This window comes from Ambystoma mexicanum, chromosome 8, assembly GCF_040938575.1.
Source record: "Ambystoma mexicanum isolate Mex_15411 chromosome 8, UKY_AmexF1_1, whole genome shotgun sequence".
Classification (NCBI taxonomy): domain Eukaryota; kingdom Metazoa; phylum Chordata; class Amphibia; order Caudata; family Ambystomatidae; genus Ambystoma; species Ambystoma mexicanum.
Genome location: NC_090929.1, coordinates 508320538 through 508334418, shown reverse-complemented (window position 1 = coordinate 508334418; position 13881 = coordinate 508320538). Strand labels below are relative to the sequence as shown.

Here is a 13881-nt window from a genome sequence, read left to right as displayed (position 1 = left end):
ATTGTAGGTAAACCATTTAGCTGACCCAGCATCTCTGGTTGGCCCAAAGTCTGCTGTGACGCGTTTGCGTTTGACTCAGTCAAACTACTTTGGACGCACATCAACACTTCATCCACATAGAATTTAGGTCAGTAAAATAGCTTAATTGACTAAGCACCTGTTGCAAAGATCTTTGTGCAACAAGCAGTCTTGAATCGCAGCAGGATTGGCAACATTTCAGCCATACAGGGAAGCCATAAAAGGCACCACTGAGTTGATCAATAAAAGCCTATTTTGCAATTGCCAACCTAGAGCTCTTTGTGGCGAATGTTTTGTAGTTTATATAAAATTAAATGTGCACCTTTTTCACGGGGGCGTGGCTTGGAGCCATGATAGTGGGATCGGCTCCATAAGAGCTCCCGGCTTAAGCCAGCCATCCAACCAAGCACCGGTGAAAGGGGGTCCTTGATTTATCCAGACGGTGCACCTGACGCCTAAAGCGATGGGGCAGAGAGGGGTCTAACCTTCAGCACCCCACAATGCCCGGAACCCAGGGTTTATCGAGTTTGAAGCGGAGCCGGGGGCAGTGTTAGCCTGCTTCCAAAATGGCGGGCATCATCGCAAGGCTCGCCTGATGGCAATGGAATGCACTGAGGCGAAAGCGGCCCCTGAGTGGGGGAACTACTAGCCTGCTGTGAGAGGTGCCACCGTCGTAGCACTCGTGGAGAGTTGAACACTGGTAACTCCGAACGAGGTGCCCTAGCCGAACCGGCGCGGTTGTCTCTCAGCGGGCAGCTGAGCGGTACCCGATGCTGCACACCGCCGTGGAGCCATCGAGTGGACTGGGCACAGACACACCAGAAGAACCCCAGGAGGGCTGGCCAAATCAGCGGCAGCAAACCGGAGCACGGAGGGGCTACCACCGTCACAAAAGGAGCGGAGTGGCAAGCAGCACCCAACTCGGCCGCAGCTTTCCCAAGGAGCCGACAGCAGCCCGCGTAGCACACTGTGCTGAGGCGGTGAGGAGCGGGAGAGATCTGCAGTGACCCAACCCCCCTACAGTGGGATAACAAACCCTGGACATTTGAGCGCCACAGGGGTAGTGGAAGCTTGGGGAACAGGTAGCCCCCAACGCGGAGGGTGCCGCAGCGGTCTCATGCCTTCACCATATGGCACACTCTGGCCCTATGAAGCGATCCACCTCTCTAGCCCACGCATCTGCTCCCACCGCCGAAGTAGAGCCAGACCCACACACTGCCCGGGCTCCCACCACAACGCCACCCCCCCACCCCCAAGGGGGTCAGAGAACTCTTACCCACAGGACACGGACGCCGGGAGCGCAAGGACCTGGGGGACTAGAGGTCTCCAATAGCGCGACGGGTGAGGGGAAGCCCCGGAGCGCCCAGCCAACAGCGACACCCTAGCCCTGGCAGAGCAGCAAACCTGTCAGCAGAGAGAGCGCAGTGGGACTGCTCAACAGCACAAGCGGCCGGGGCACCCATGCGGCACCCCCACAACGGAGGTACTGGACACTAACAGCATTCCGTGAGGGGAAAGAGGGCCCCCTGAAGCAATCACCTACCACCAAGCCCCGGACCCAAGCCGCACACTGCATTTCAGCCCAAGGAGCCGGGACACAACGCCACCCATTCTGCAAGCCCCCCCCCGGAGGAGACCCCTCTTCAACGACACTCAGACAGGGGTAAACCACCCACCAGCTGCCATACTTAAGCCTACCCGGCAACAGCGCAAACGACAGCAGCCGGAAGAAGGATATCCCGGCCATCCCTCTGAGACACTTGTCCACTGGGCTGGACCTGCTCGGCGCCAGCTGGGAAGATCTAGCTGAACTCTCCCTGACGGGGTCCGGTGTCAGCAACACGCAGACTCACAGGGGAATCACGGATCCCCCTGCACAACGGAGTGACCCACAACCCGGGGAAGCACGCCGCTTGCTGCCGTTTCCCGGCCCAGGACATCTGTACTAGCACCACAGGGAGGAGCGATATTCAGGGGAAAGCAGCCTTCTAACACCTGCGAGTCTCCCAACCGAGGGGCGCCCTACCGAAGGCAGCCAGGCACACCCGGACAAACACCCCCCCCCCGTCCCCCGCCCTGGGGCCTGAGAGTGAACGTCCACCTAACTTTCTCCCCTGTAACCCCAGCTCGCTGCACTCGAGTCTGTGCGACAACCCGGAATTCACCAGGGCTAAAAAGTCAACCAAACAAGCGGACATACCACCCTGCTATCCACCCCTACACCAGATAGATCCAGAAGAGGGAACTGCCTGGAGCCCGGAGAAATGAGCACAGAGGGCACGCAAGCGGAATCAATCCGGGAAGCCCCGGCCCAGACGGTCACAAAATCGGACCTCCAGGACCTTCTGGCAGCACTAACCAAGGAATCCCAGAGGGGCACTGAAGTGGTGAAGAGCACCATCACGGTCCTGGAAGTGAGAGTGGGGGAACTGGAGACCAGGACAATGGAGGTTGAAACAACCATATGCGAGCACAGCTATGAGATCGAGAAGGGAGCGAACAGGCTAGCTGCGTTAGAGGCCAGGTGCGAAGCCCTTGAACTCAAACAGGAGGAGTCCGAAAACCGCTCCTGTCACAATAATATACGCCTGAGAGGAATCCCCACATCTATCGCAGAAGCAGACTTGGAGCATTACGTGAGCGACCTCTTTCACTTTATCCTGACTCTACCAGATGACTCCCCCCTGGTGCTCGACAGGGTCCACAGAACCAGAGTTAGATCCAACTCCTCGGCCCCGCCAGATGTCCTTGCTAGGCTACACTATTTCAAGGAAGAAATCATGTTGGAAGCGAGAAACTCCCCGCGAATACTATTCAGAGATGCCTCCATCTCCCTATACCAAGGTCTTGCTTCAATCACATGCTGTAAAGTAAAGCACTGAAACCAGTCACGGAATGGCTGAGGGAGAAAGGCACACCGTACCACTGGGGCTTCCCCACAGCCCTAATCTTCACCTGGAACGGAAGAATCTGCCACATACGCAAAGTGCACGAAACAGAGAGGCTGCTGAACCCAGAAGCAGGAGCTGGAACCAACAACGAAGATGCTCCCTCCAAACAGGAAGAACGACAGGACCCCAACTGCTCATGGTCGCGAGTTGAGAGGCAGTGCCGGAGAATCAGGGGTCCCCCACTCAGAAGCAAACGCCCAAGTAAAGTTGGCTAAAGCAGGGCGAAACCGATGCCCCGAACCCTCGGATCCAACAAGCACCAACAAGCTCCAAATGCAAGCCACGGCCGCTGACCACATATCGCACTCCTGAAGCAAGACAACACTCTAATCTTACACTTAACTTTTACCGCCGTACAGTAGAGGCCTAAGTGCCTCACCCTCAGCAGAATCGTTGGCCCAGCCGGAGTCCCTGTTGGTCGAGGTCTGGCCCAAACGACCAAGTTTTGTTCTATTAGGGGGGGGGGAGAAGAGGGGTGGACACCAAAAGGGGCACAAATCACCAAGACAGGACCCAACCCAACCGATGGACACCCACACGGGCCGATGGAACATGGAGCATAACAGCACCCACCATCCGCATCCAAACCACCCAAAAATGGGGTCCCCCATAAAAAATCTGACTATTATCACCTGGAATGTCCAGGGCTTAAACTCCCCCAGGAAACGGAAGCCTGTGGAACACTGCCTAGCCCAACTGGAAGCAGATATAGTCTGCCTACAAGAAACCCACCTCCTGGCCGCGGATGAGCAACGTATCAAATACCAAAGATTCCCTAAAAGATATTTTGCATCCTCTGGACAGAAGAGAGGAGGGGTGGCGATCTTGCTCAGCCAATCAGTGATTCGATCAAGGGTCACAGTCAAGAGAGACCCCGAGGGAAGGTTTTTGCTAATTCAGGGGCCTCCTGGTTGAACTCCCAATAACTATCATAGTGATTTATTGTCCAAATGAGGCCCAGGAAGGCTTCCTGCGCAGGACTCTCCCAGTAATAACATCCTTCCCAGAAGGCAAACTGCTGATTGGAGGAGACTTCAACCTCGCCCCGGACCAAACTACGGACAAAACCCTACCGCCCACTGGAAGACACTTCTCGAAGGCACTAGGGCTCGCAGAATTTCTGAGAGAGACGGGAACGATGGACACCTGGAGGTTGGCGAATGAGAAAGCTCGCAACTACACCTTCTCGCATGTCCACAGGGACCTCTCCAGAATAGACCACCTACTCGTATCAAGTGAGCTGTTCCCCTGCATCGCGGACATCCACATAGGGCTAAGGGACATTTCCGACCATGCCCCCGTTATTGTGCAGCTCCAAACAGAGGGTCTACCAACACTGCGGCAAAGTACCTGGAAGCTGCAGGACTACCTCCTCGTGGACATAGCAGATAGCCAGGAACTGTCGAAAGCTATAATCAACTATTTCACAGAGAACTTAGGCAAAGGACCCACAGAGACTACGGTATGCGACGCCATGAAGCCGGTGATTCGAGGGGTGGCCATGAAATGTTCAGCGGCACACAGGCGCAGACACCAGCTCCAACTAGAACTGGAAACGGAAGTGGCACAGAAAGAAGCAAACCACAAAAAGCACCAATCGACAAGGTCATGGAATGAGCTACGCAAACCTAAAGTAACCCTGGAAATGCACCTGGCAGACCGAACAACCCGAGCCTTAACATACACGGAGCAGTATTACTACCTGAACAGCAACAAAGCCAACCGCCTGCTCGTGCACAAGCTCAAGAAAGTACACACCAGAAACAACATCGCAGTCCTACGGGATCAAGATGGGATTCCCCATTACTCGGACCCCGAAAAGCTAACCATCATGACCGAGCACCACAGGAACGTGATGTCAGGGAAGCCCACAGAGGCGGTAGCACACGCCACCTACCTGCGAACGGCACCAAGACTGCCCCACCATCTGCAGATCGACACCCTGGAAGACCCAATATCCCCAGAGGAAGTGTCAGAAGTGATTCGCTCAATGAAGAACACGGCCCCGGGCCCCGAATGTCTGCCTGCACCATTTTACAAGAAATATAACCATATCCTGGCCCCCCCCATCTAGTCTCACTTTTCAACTCCTTCCTGGAAACGGGCTCCACCACTCCCTCCATGCAGGAATCAATCACGATCCTGATCCCGAAACCCGGAGCAAACCCAGAACTCTGCTCGTCATACCGCCCCATCGCCTTGATGAATGTGGACTCCAAAATCTTTTCAAAGCTATTGGCACGCAGGCTCCCCAGACTCCTCCCGAACCTCATCCACCCGTACCAAATGGGCTTCATCCCCGGCCGCAACACCCTGGACAACATCAGGCGCACCTTAAACATCGTAGAAACGGCCAACAGAACTGCAGGGGAACTAGCAGTGGTACCGCTCGACGCACATAAGGCGTTCGACATGCTGGACTGGGGCTACATAGGAGAGTCACTACAGGATTGGCCCGAAATTCTGGAAATGGACAATGGCAAATTATAAACACCCCACCACACACCTGAGAATCAACAGAGCCATATCCCCCAGGATCGAAATCACCAGAGGAACCCGTCAAGGCTGCCCCCTATCACCTCTCATCTTTGCCCTGTCAATGGAGCCGTTCGCCGCCAGGATCCAACAGAGCCCAGTAATCCAGGGACTCAAGTTCAAGAACGACACCTACAAAGCATCCCTGTACGCCAATGATGTGCTGCTGACACCATCTCATCCAGGCACATCCCTGACAGCACTTTGGGAAGTGCTGAACAGCTTCAAAGCAGCCTCCGGGTTCTCGATCAACCTCAAAAAGTCTGTAGCAATGGGTATCAACATTCAGAAAGCAATGCTGGACTCACTATCAGCCAGTCTCCCGACCCCTTGGGCCAGATCCCACCTAAACTACCTAGATATCCGCCTACCCAAGCTAGCAGAACGTACCTATAAGCTAAACTTCCCACCCCTGCTGAAAGAACTGTAGTCGGACATGTCCCGCAGGCAAGATCAAGAGGTATCCTGGTTGGGGAGAATCATGACACTCAAAATGAACTTGATACCCAGACTGCTCTACCACCGTCAGGCCCTCCCAGTCGCAATCCCCAAAAAAAGCAAAGCAGAAACTTCAAGCAAACATGCAAAAATTCATTTGGGGGGGGGGGGGGGCAAAAAGCCCCAGGTGACTAGGAAGGTCCTGCTCAGGAGCCCCGTGCAAGGAGGCATGGGAGTCCCCGATTTCGAGAGGCCCTGCCTAGCCGCCTCAGCGGCATTTATGTGGCAACAGGGCACCGACAGACCCCATTGGCTGAAGCTGGAGGAAGACTGTAGCCAATACCCACTAGAATCCCTCCCACACATCACATGGCCTAAATTCCCCCCAAATGCCAGACCTCTATCTACCACTAGGAACACGGTAAACAGTTGGAAGCAGGCAGCCAGGAGGTGGAAGTGCAGAAGCACGGTAGGCCCACTCTCTCCGGTTTGGGAGAACCCGGACTTCACCCCACAGGGGCAAAATGCCTTCACCAAATGGAACGCGGGAGGCCTGAAGCACGTGGCGTATTTCTACGAGGGGGGACACCTTACTTACCTTCAAGGACTGCAAAAGGAAATTCCAGGTGCCAGAAGGCGAGAGGTTCCGCTACGCCCAACTCCGACACTGGCTGTCCCACGACACGATGAGGACGCACAGGCACAGAGAACTCACAGCACTGGAACGCACACTAGTGGCAACCCCTCCCAAGGGGAAGATATCGACCCTGTACAGGCTACTGGACAGCACAGACCCTGAATCCAAGGAACCCTATATGAAACAGTGGGAGAGACCTTGGCAGAGAACTAGATATGACCAGCTGGGACCGCATCTGGACGAGAACCCACAAGACCTCCAAATGTGTGACGAATAAAGAGGGAGCCATTAAGGTCTGCTACAGTTGATATATATGACACCAGAAATCTACACAAATGCAACTCTGCTATACCGCCAAACTGCTGGAGAGGCTGTGCAGATACAGGAACGCTGTTTGACCTCCTCTGGTCATGCCCAAAAGTGGAAAGGTTCTGGAGGGAGGTCCTGGAACAGATCTGACAGATCACAGGCCTATCAATCCCGTCGGACCCAGGCATTATCCTACTGGGAGACACAGGAGGAGGACAGTTCCTGATGACTGGTAATTTGGCAGATCTCTACACGCACTAGTTAACTGCAGCCAAAATCTCAATCGCCAAGCCATGGAAACTTCAGGAGGGCCCAGCTACCCCGTGTGGTGGATAAAGTGCTGGAACATCGCTGCAGCCAAGAAAATCACAGCCATCCGCCTGGGCAACAGAAACAAGTTTCACACCATCTGGGACCCGTTTTTTGACTTTGTGCAGAGATTTCGAGGCATGGCCAGACAACCGCCATCACTCCGTTGGCTGACAAAAATGGACTAACAGACTAATTTCCCCCCAGCCCGAACACACAGCGGTCTAACCAACCGCGTTCATTGAACTAAGGCCCTGTAACACTGATACGAGACGGTTGTATCCCCCTCCGGACTACCAAGGAACACCCCCCCCCCCCGTGTTTACATTCACCTCAGTTGAGGTTATGTTGATTTTTGTTATGTTACACCTTAACAGCATGTCATAAAGTACGGTAAAGCTCTTGTAATTTATAAACGCCAATAAAAAGTCATGTTGAAAAAAAGAAATGTGCACCTTTTTCACATGTAAACTGGCTCTCTAGTTCACGCTGCATGCATTTCAATGAGAAATTAACAGAAAATGCTGAAGGGAAGTATAACACCATACAGAAATACATTACCATTTAATGTGGCCTAATTTGCCTTTCCAATGGGTCTTCGTAGTATACCTACATTGTTGAAAACAGCATCATTCGATTTGATAGAAATATGCAATATAACATCAGTCAAATAAAAGAAAAAATTTAGTTGTATTTGAGTGTGAAAGCAAGTGTGGTCAGCCTGGAAAGTGGCTTTCATTTTTTTTTCAGGTCATGTATCAGTCAAACCTGGAGCATCCTTTACCAAAGTATTAGCAAAAAGATAGTTTGCTTTCTTCTAAAATTGACTGCGGTAAACCCGATTTGACGATTTGTAGACCAACTTTATAAAATGTGCTTAAAGTTATTAACACACACTGAGAAGAGAAAACAGTCTACATAATTCACTACTAGTGCAAATCAGATTGCTAACCTTCTTGATTGGGACACAATTATCAATTTTGGTCTTTGTACTTACCATGGGGGAAAACAAACGAAATTAAGTCAATGGATTTGCTAAATAATCATTGGGAAGAGGAAAAGGACTTCAGCCCACATGTTGCTGATCGTCCCCAGGTTCACTTGTTTGATGAAGTGCCCCCCTCCCCCCCGCCCCAGCCAAACTAATGGAGGTCTCAGTACGTTATGGAATGAAAACCTAAAACAAAAGAAATTGAGATGGTGACTTGTCTCCTTCTCCATGGACCTACCTCGTGTGTGAAAGTAAAAAGCAGGAAACACACACAAGAATAGATTTTGCCAGTTCTGACATTATATGAGGGGGAAAAGGGTGACTTAAACCTTGCAATACTAGAAAGCCTCATCTTTAGCTTGCATGACTGTGGTTTCTGTGCCGTGGATTGAGTAGCCCACTTGGGAAGAAAATCAATACAGTTTTCTTTAAAATAAGGAAGAAAATAGAACTTAACCATTTAAAAGATGAGTTAAGGGGATGTCACAGTAATGAATGAATACGACAACATGCCTAAAATCCATTCCTCACGCAAGGCCCCACCTCAATGGTATTTCTGATGACAGGGCGGACAAACAGTGCCCACATTTTTTCTGCATGTAGAATGCCATCTGGAACCATTTTCATTCATTCTATAGTGCTATGATCTACCGGCTGAATACATGAATTCTTGGCCAAGATGTAAAACATTTTAAGCACAGTACAAAACGATCTTAGACCCAAACTATGCCCAACACCCTCCTCTAAATGGCACTCGGTTCAAAAATATACCATAATCCTTCCATGTTAATGGATTACAAGTCTTGAATAGTATTGCATAAGCAGAAAATATATCATTTTGGCCTTCCTTCATGCAGACTTCTTCCTGACCATGATGGTTCTGTCATTTGTTTTGTATGTAAGTTGTTTGCCCTATCTAACTAAATCTTGCATTTTGTCATGAACCATCGTCTGCGTCCCTTCTGGACTTCGTGGTCCCTGACCCATAGGGGATTGAATACAGTAATCCTTCCAACATGGCTGCTTGATACGGAACGCTGCTTGCCAGTCTCTGCGCTCCACGCTCTATGTTCTACAAAACAGACACGCCCGCGGCTCTGCGCGTCTCAACGCTACCTCTTGCTGTAGTTGGACGTGTGTTGCCAGAGTTCGTTCGGAGCTTTCTTCTGATTCTTGGTTCCCGGTTCCTTGAATTCCCCTTCCTTCCGCCCTTCCCTCTACCTTACCTCCAATCTTCCTGGATTTTCATCCGCGCTTGGGTCACGGCGTTCCGTGCCTCCGAGTGCGAGCATCATTTCTTCCTGGTCTCCGTCCTGGTCATCTGAACGTATCCTGTAGTTGGATTGTGAACATCACGCTGGAATCCGAGGACGAGCACACAGGTTTATACAAATCCCGGACCATGAGAAAGACGCCACAGAAGGTCGCAAGCAAACAACAAAAACAGGTGAGAAGGGGAGAGACTTGTGACACATTTCATATCAAATGGCCTTTCTAAATGGCATGATGTTGCTAAGGGGCAGTTCTAATAATGTATCAGGACATTGTAAATCCTCATTCCCCCACAATCAAAAATCGATTAGACTGTCCAAGCAGTTGTAAAGTGTAGTGCTGCTCTGGAAGTAAACCCAAAGAGAAGTATGTTAATACCTCCTTAAGCGAGGGGGCAAGACTACAGGTTTTTCCTCGGATTCACAGTGAAACAAAAGTACATTACTTTTGAATGATTACGTGACAGACACTTACCTCTTCATCATGGACCAATTCCTTCTTCACAACTTTCATAGCATATATCTGATCATTCTTTTTTAACCGTACTAAAAGAACTTTGGCATAGCTTCCTCGTCCAATAACGCGGATAAGGTCAAAATCGTGCAGGCCATGCCCCTGAGAAATCTTAATTCCATCCATTCCATCAATGACTAACTTGATATCCTGTAAAGTTAACATACTGGGCATTAATTGAATTAAGATATTGGAGAAAAAAAGCACTTCAGGGTTCGCTTTAAGTTTCACCATCCTTTTACTTCTAGGGAGTTCATTTAGCACAAGAATACAAAGAAATCAGGAGGCGCTAAGGGAGAGGTATGTGTAGAACCAATGATGGAAAAGGAATATGGGGTCTAGGGTGGGACTTATTGACAAAACATATGCAATAGCGAAACCAAAAAAAAAACATTACTACTTGAAATGTGCCTGAAAACATACCCACCACTATAAAATGATTAACCAAATGAGCTGCTTCTAATCAGATTCCACTCAACACAAGAAACATAGATGCCATACACAAGTGCCAAGATCCCTGCACCCATTTAATAATTGTACTAAATAAATATTTTAAACTGATAACTTAATTATCGCAACTGTACACATTTCAATTGGTCAATTTTAACTCACCTCAGAATCATCTTTATTGCTGTCATGCTTTCGGGTGGACGGAACTATGAAGAGAATGGAAAATGAGATTAGCAGAGCTATTCTAAGAACTGATTGACAAAAGTGCACTACTAAGATAATACCCAGTTTAGACAAAAAAAGGAGTATGTTTCTTACCTGTAACTCCTGTTCTCCAGCATTGGTATCTTTCATAGATTCACATGCTGTGAATATTCCCCATCGTCAGGCTGGGAATCCTCGGTTAATTTTTGATTCTCCTTGCCTAAAAGAAACTGCATTTGTAGCCTAAAACCCTTGTTATGGGTGCTTTTCGTACCAATCAATGGGACCTTGACTAACTGTAGTTTAGACCCTCCTCTTTCTCTTCCCTTCACATTCTAAACCTGTGGAACCAGAATTCACTGGGGTGCAAGGGAGTATTTGTCCCCCAATGGGGTGGACAGAGGGTGCATGTGAATTTATGAAAGATACCAATGCTGGAGAACAGGAGTTACAGGTAAGAAACATACTCTTCCACCAGCATTGGATCTTTCATAGATTCACATGTTGTGAATAGATCATGTAGCAGTACATTAGTTATAGGAGGTGGCTGACAGGAAAAAAAAATAACTTTTAGCCCCCTACCTTACCACATATCCAAGGATCATACCTTACTGGAAAGAGGCATTGTAGGACTGCCCTTCCTGTTCGCACTTCCTCGGCATGTCATTTCTCTAGGCAGTGCCTTGTGAATGTATGTAGCACCACCCAGGTGGCTGCTTGGCAGATATCAGCGATCGGCACCCCTGACCACCATGCCGCAGAGACCACTGTTGCTATTGTTGAGTGTGCATGAGGGGGAGCCCGGAGGGACTTCCCTGTGGATTTGTCACAGAACATAATGGCCGACAATATCCATGTTGCTATGCTTTGTTTGGAGAGAGCATTGCCTTTTCTTGCCTGCTCATATGCAATGAACAGTTGTGTGGAATGTCCGACGACTGTGTTCTGTCTATATAGTACTTTAATGCTTGCTAAAGGTCAAGCGAATGCAGGGCCACCTCTGCCGACGATGAAAGCTTGCTGAAGAATGCTGGCAGGGATATGACAATGTTTATGGAATTCCGAGGGTACCTTGGGGATGAACCGAGGGTTGGTCATGAGAAGCACTCTGTCTCTTTGGAACCTCAAGTATGGATGGTTGATAGCAAGGGCCTGTAGTTCAGGCACACTCCTCGCGGACGTGATCGCCACTAGGAATGCAACTTTCCAGGACAGAAAGCTTAATGGTGCCGAGGCCATAGGCTCAAACGGTTTTTGCATTAGTACAGTGTTGAGGCTCCACTCTGGTGAGAGCCGTTTTAATGGTGGGAACCTTCTGAAGAGCCCCTTGTGGAAAGGTTTTATACGCCTTTGCCCACATAGGGACATGCCCTTGTCCTTCCTGGTGTAACTTGAGATGGCTGCCAAGTGCATCTTAACGGTGTTGTGAGATATGCCATTTGGCTGGGCCTAGTAGATATGGGAGGACTTGCTCCGGCGTTATCTAAAATGGGTCCAGGATCCCTCTGTTGGTGTTGATCCAGTCATTTGCACCACTTGCAGAAATGCTTATACTTTAGGTGGGACGATTTGTTGGTAGAGGCTCCAGCACTTCTCTACAGTCCTGGGATATGTTTAGGCCTCCGAACTACGCTGTGAGGCGTAGCGATTGCAGGTTGTGGTGTAGAATCTTCTCCCTTGCCCTGTGGTATCAGGTCTGACTGATTGCCGAGACGGAAGGGCTTGTCCGCGGCCAATTGCATTATTTTCAGAGAACCAGGTCTGGCGAGGCCAATATGGAGTGATGAGAATCACTTTGCAGGAGTATCACTTGATTGTCATCAGCGTTCTGCGTATGATCGAGAATGGTTGGAACGTGCATGCAAAGAGCCCATTCCATGGAAAAGCGAACGCCGTTACCATGGATCTAGGTGATCCGACCACAGCCGATTTTCCCGCGACCGAAAAGTTTGCATGTGCAATGTACGAACCACAAAATGTTTGTACATTTCCCATGTGAACACACGTTCAAAACCCCTACATACCGACAACACACCCATGACACCCCCCACCCACACCCTCAACCCACCCCCACCCAGACCCCCAACATAAACAAACCCTACTTACCTTTTCTTCAGGCTGTCTCCCAACGACGCCTGTTCCCTTTCACTTCCGTGATCGGGAACCGGCGCCGCAGGGTCCTTTTCTTTTTTTTTGGGAGCTGCAGGGGTTTCCCGCTGCAACCCCTGCTCACTATACTGTATTGTATAGTGAGTGGGGTGTTGTGGGGGACACCCCTGCAGCCCCTGTTTTTTTTCTTTTTTTTATTCTTTCAGGTGTGCAGTGGGGGTGTCCCCCGCAACATCCCGCTCACTATACCACACAGTATAGTGAGCGGGGTTTTGCGGGGGACACCCCTGCAGCCCCCGCAGTATTTTATTTATTTATACTTACCTACAACGCTACCACCAAAGGTTCAAACTTTTGTTGTTTGAACCTTTGATGGTAGCATTTTTCAGACTTTTTGTAAGGTCGGACCTTTTTTTTGGTCTGATCGTACAGTTCCGCTACCATGGATCCGTCCTGCGGCATCCTGCTGGCTTATCTGGCGCATTTCTTGTTCTGGGCCATGGCAAATAGCTCTATTGGCCGACCCCAGCATCGAAAGAGCGATGGGAGTGATGTCTGATTGAGCTCCCATTCGTGGTTCTGGGATAGCTGCCTGCTGAAGTTGTCCGCTGTTTGGTTGTAGATCCTTGGCAGGTGAAACGCTTGGATGCCGATATTGTCGGCTATGTCCCAGTGCCATGGCAGCTATGCCTCCCTGGACCATGTCTTGGACCTGGAACCCCCTCGTCCCCCATGCTTTGCAAGATAATAAATTGTGGTGTTGTTGTCTGAGGACCTTGACCGTTCGATTTTGTAGTACCGGGAGGTCGAACCGCTTTTAGTTCGAGCACGTTTATGTGTAGGGATGTCTGCTGGGGCGTCCATAGCCTCTTGAAGTGCAGTTGGTCCAAGTGAGTGCCCCCACCATTTTAGAGATGCGTTCGTCACCAGTGTCTTGGTGGGTGTAGGGTCTTGAAATGACTTTCTTTTGCCATCATTGGGTTTGTCCGACCACCACTGAAGCTGCAATTGCTGTCTGGGAGGGATCTGAACCTTGTCTCCCCATGACCCCATGGGTTGCGACCAGTTGGCCGCCCAGAACTCCTGCAGCGGCCTCATGTGAAGCCTGCAGTGTGGGATTAGTGTAAAGGATTGCAGCCGAGTGG

At 50.2% G+C, this 13881-nt stretch overlaps 1 protein-coding gene across 3 annotated transcripts in view; it reads right to left on the bottom strand.

The window, feature by feature from the left end:
* PRKCZ (protein kinase C zeta) overlaps positions 1 to 13881 on the bottom strand; it is a 1951357-nt gene that overhangs the window by 479393 nt on the left and 1458083 nt on the right. For all 3 annotated transcript variants that reach the window (XM_069610174.1, XM_069610176.1, XM_069610175.1), the window contains 2 exons: positions 10586 to 10629; positions 9935 to 10123 (listed from right to left, as the gene is read on the bottom strand). In XM_069610174.1, coding sequence (XP_069466275.1) covers positions 9935 to 10123; positions 10586 to 10629 — 233 coding nt within the window. The remainder of the gene's footprint in view (positions 1 to 9934; positions 10124 to 10585; positions 10630 to 13881) is intronic.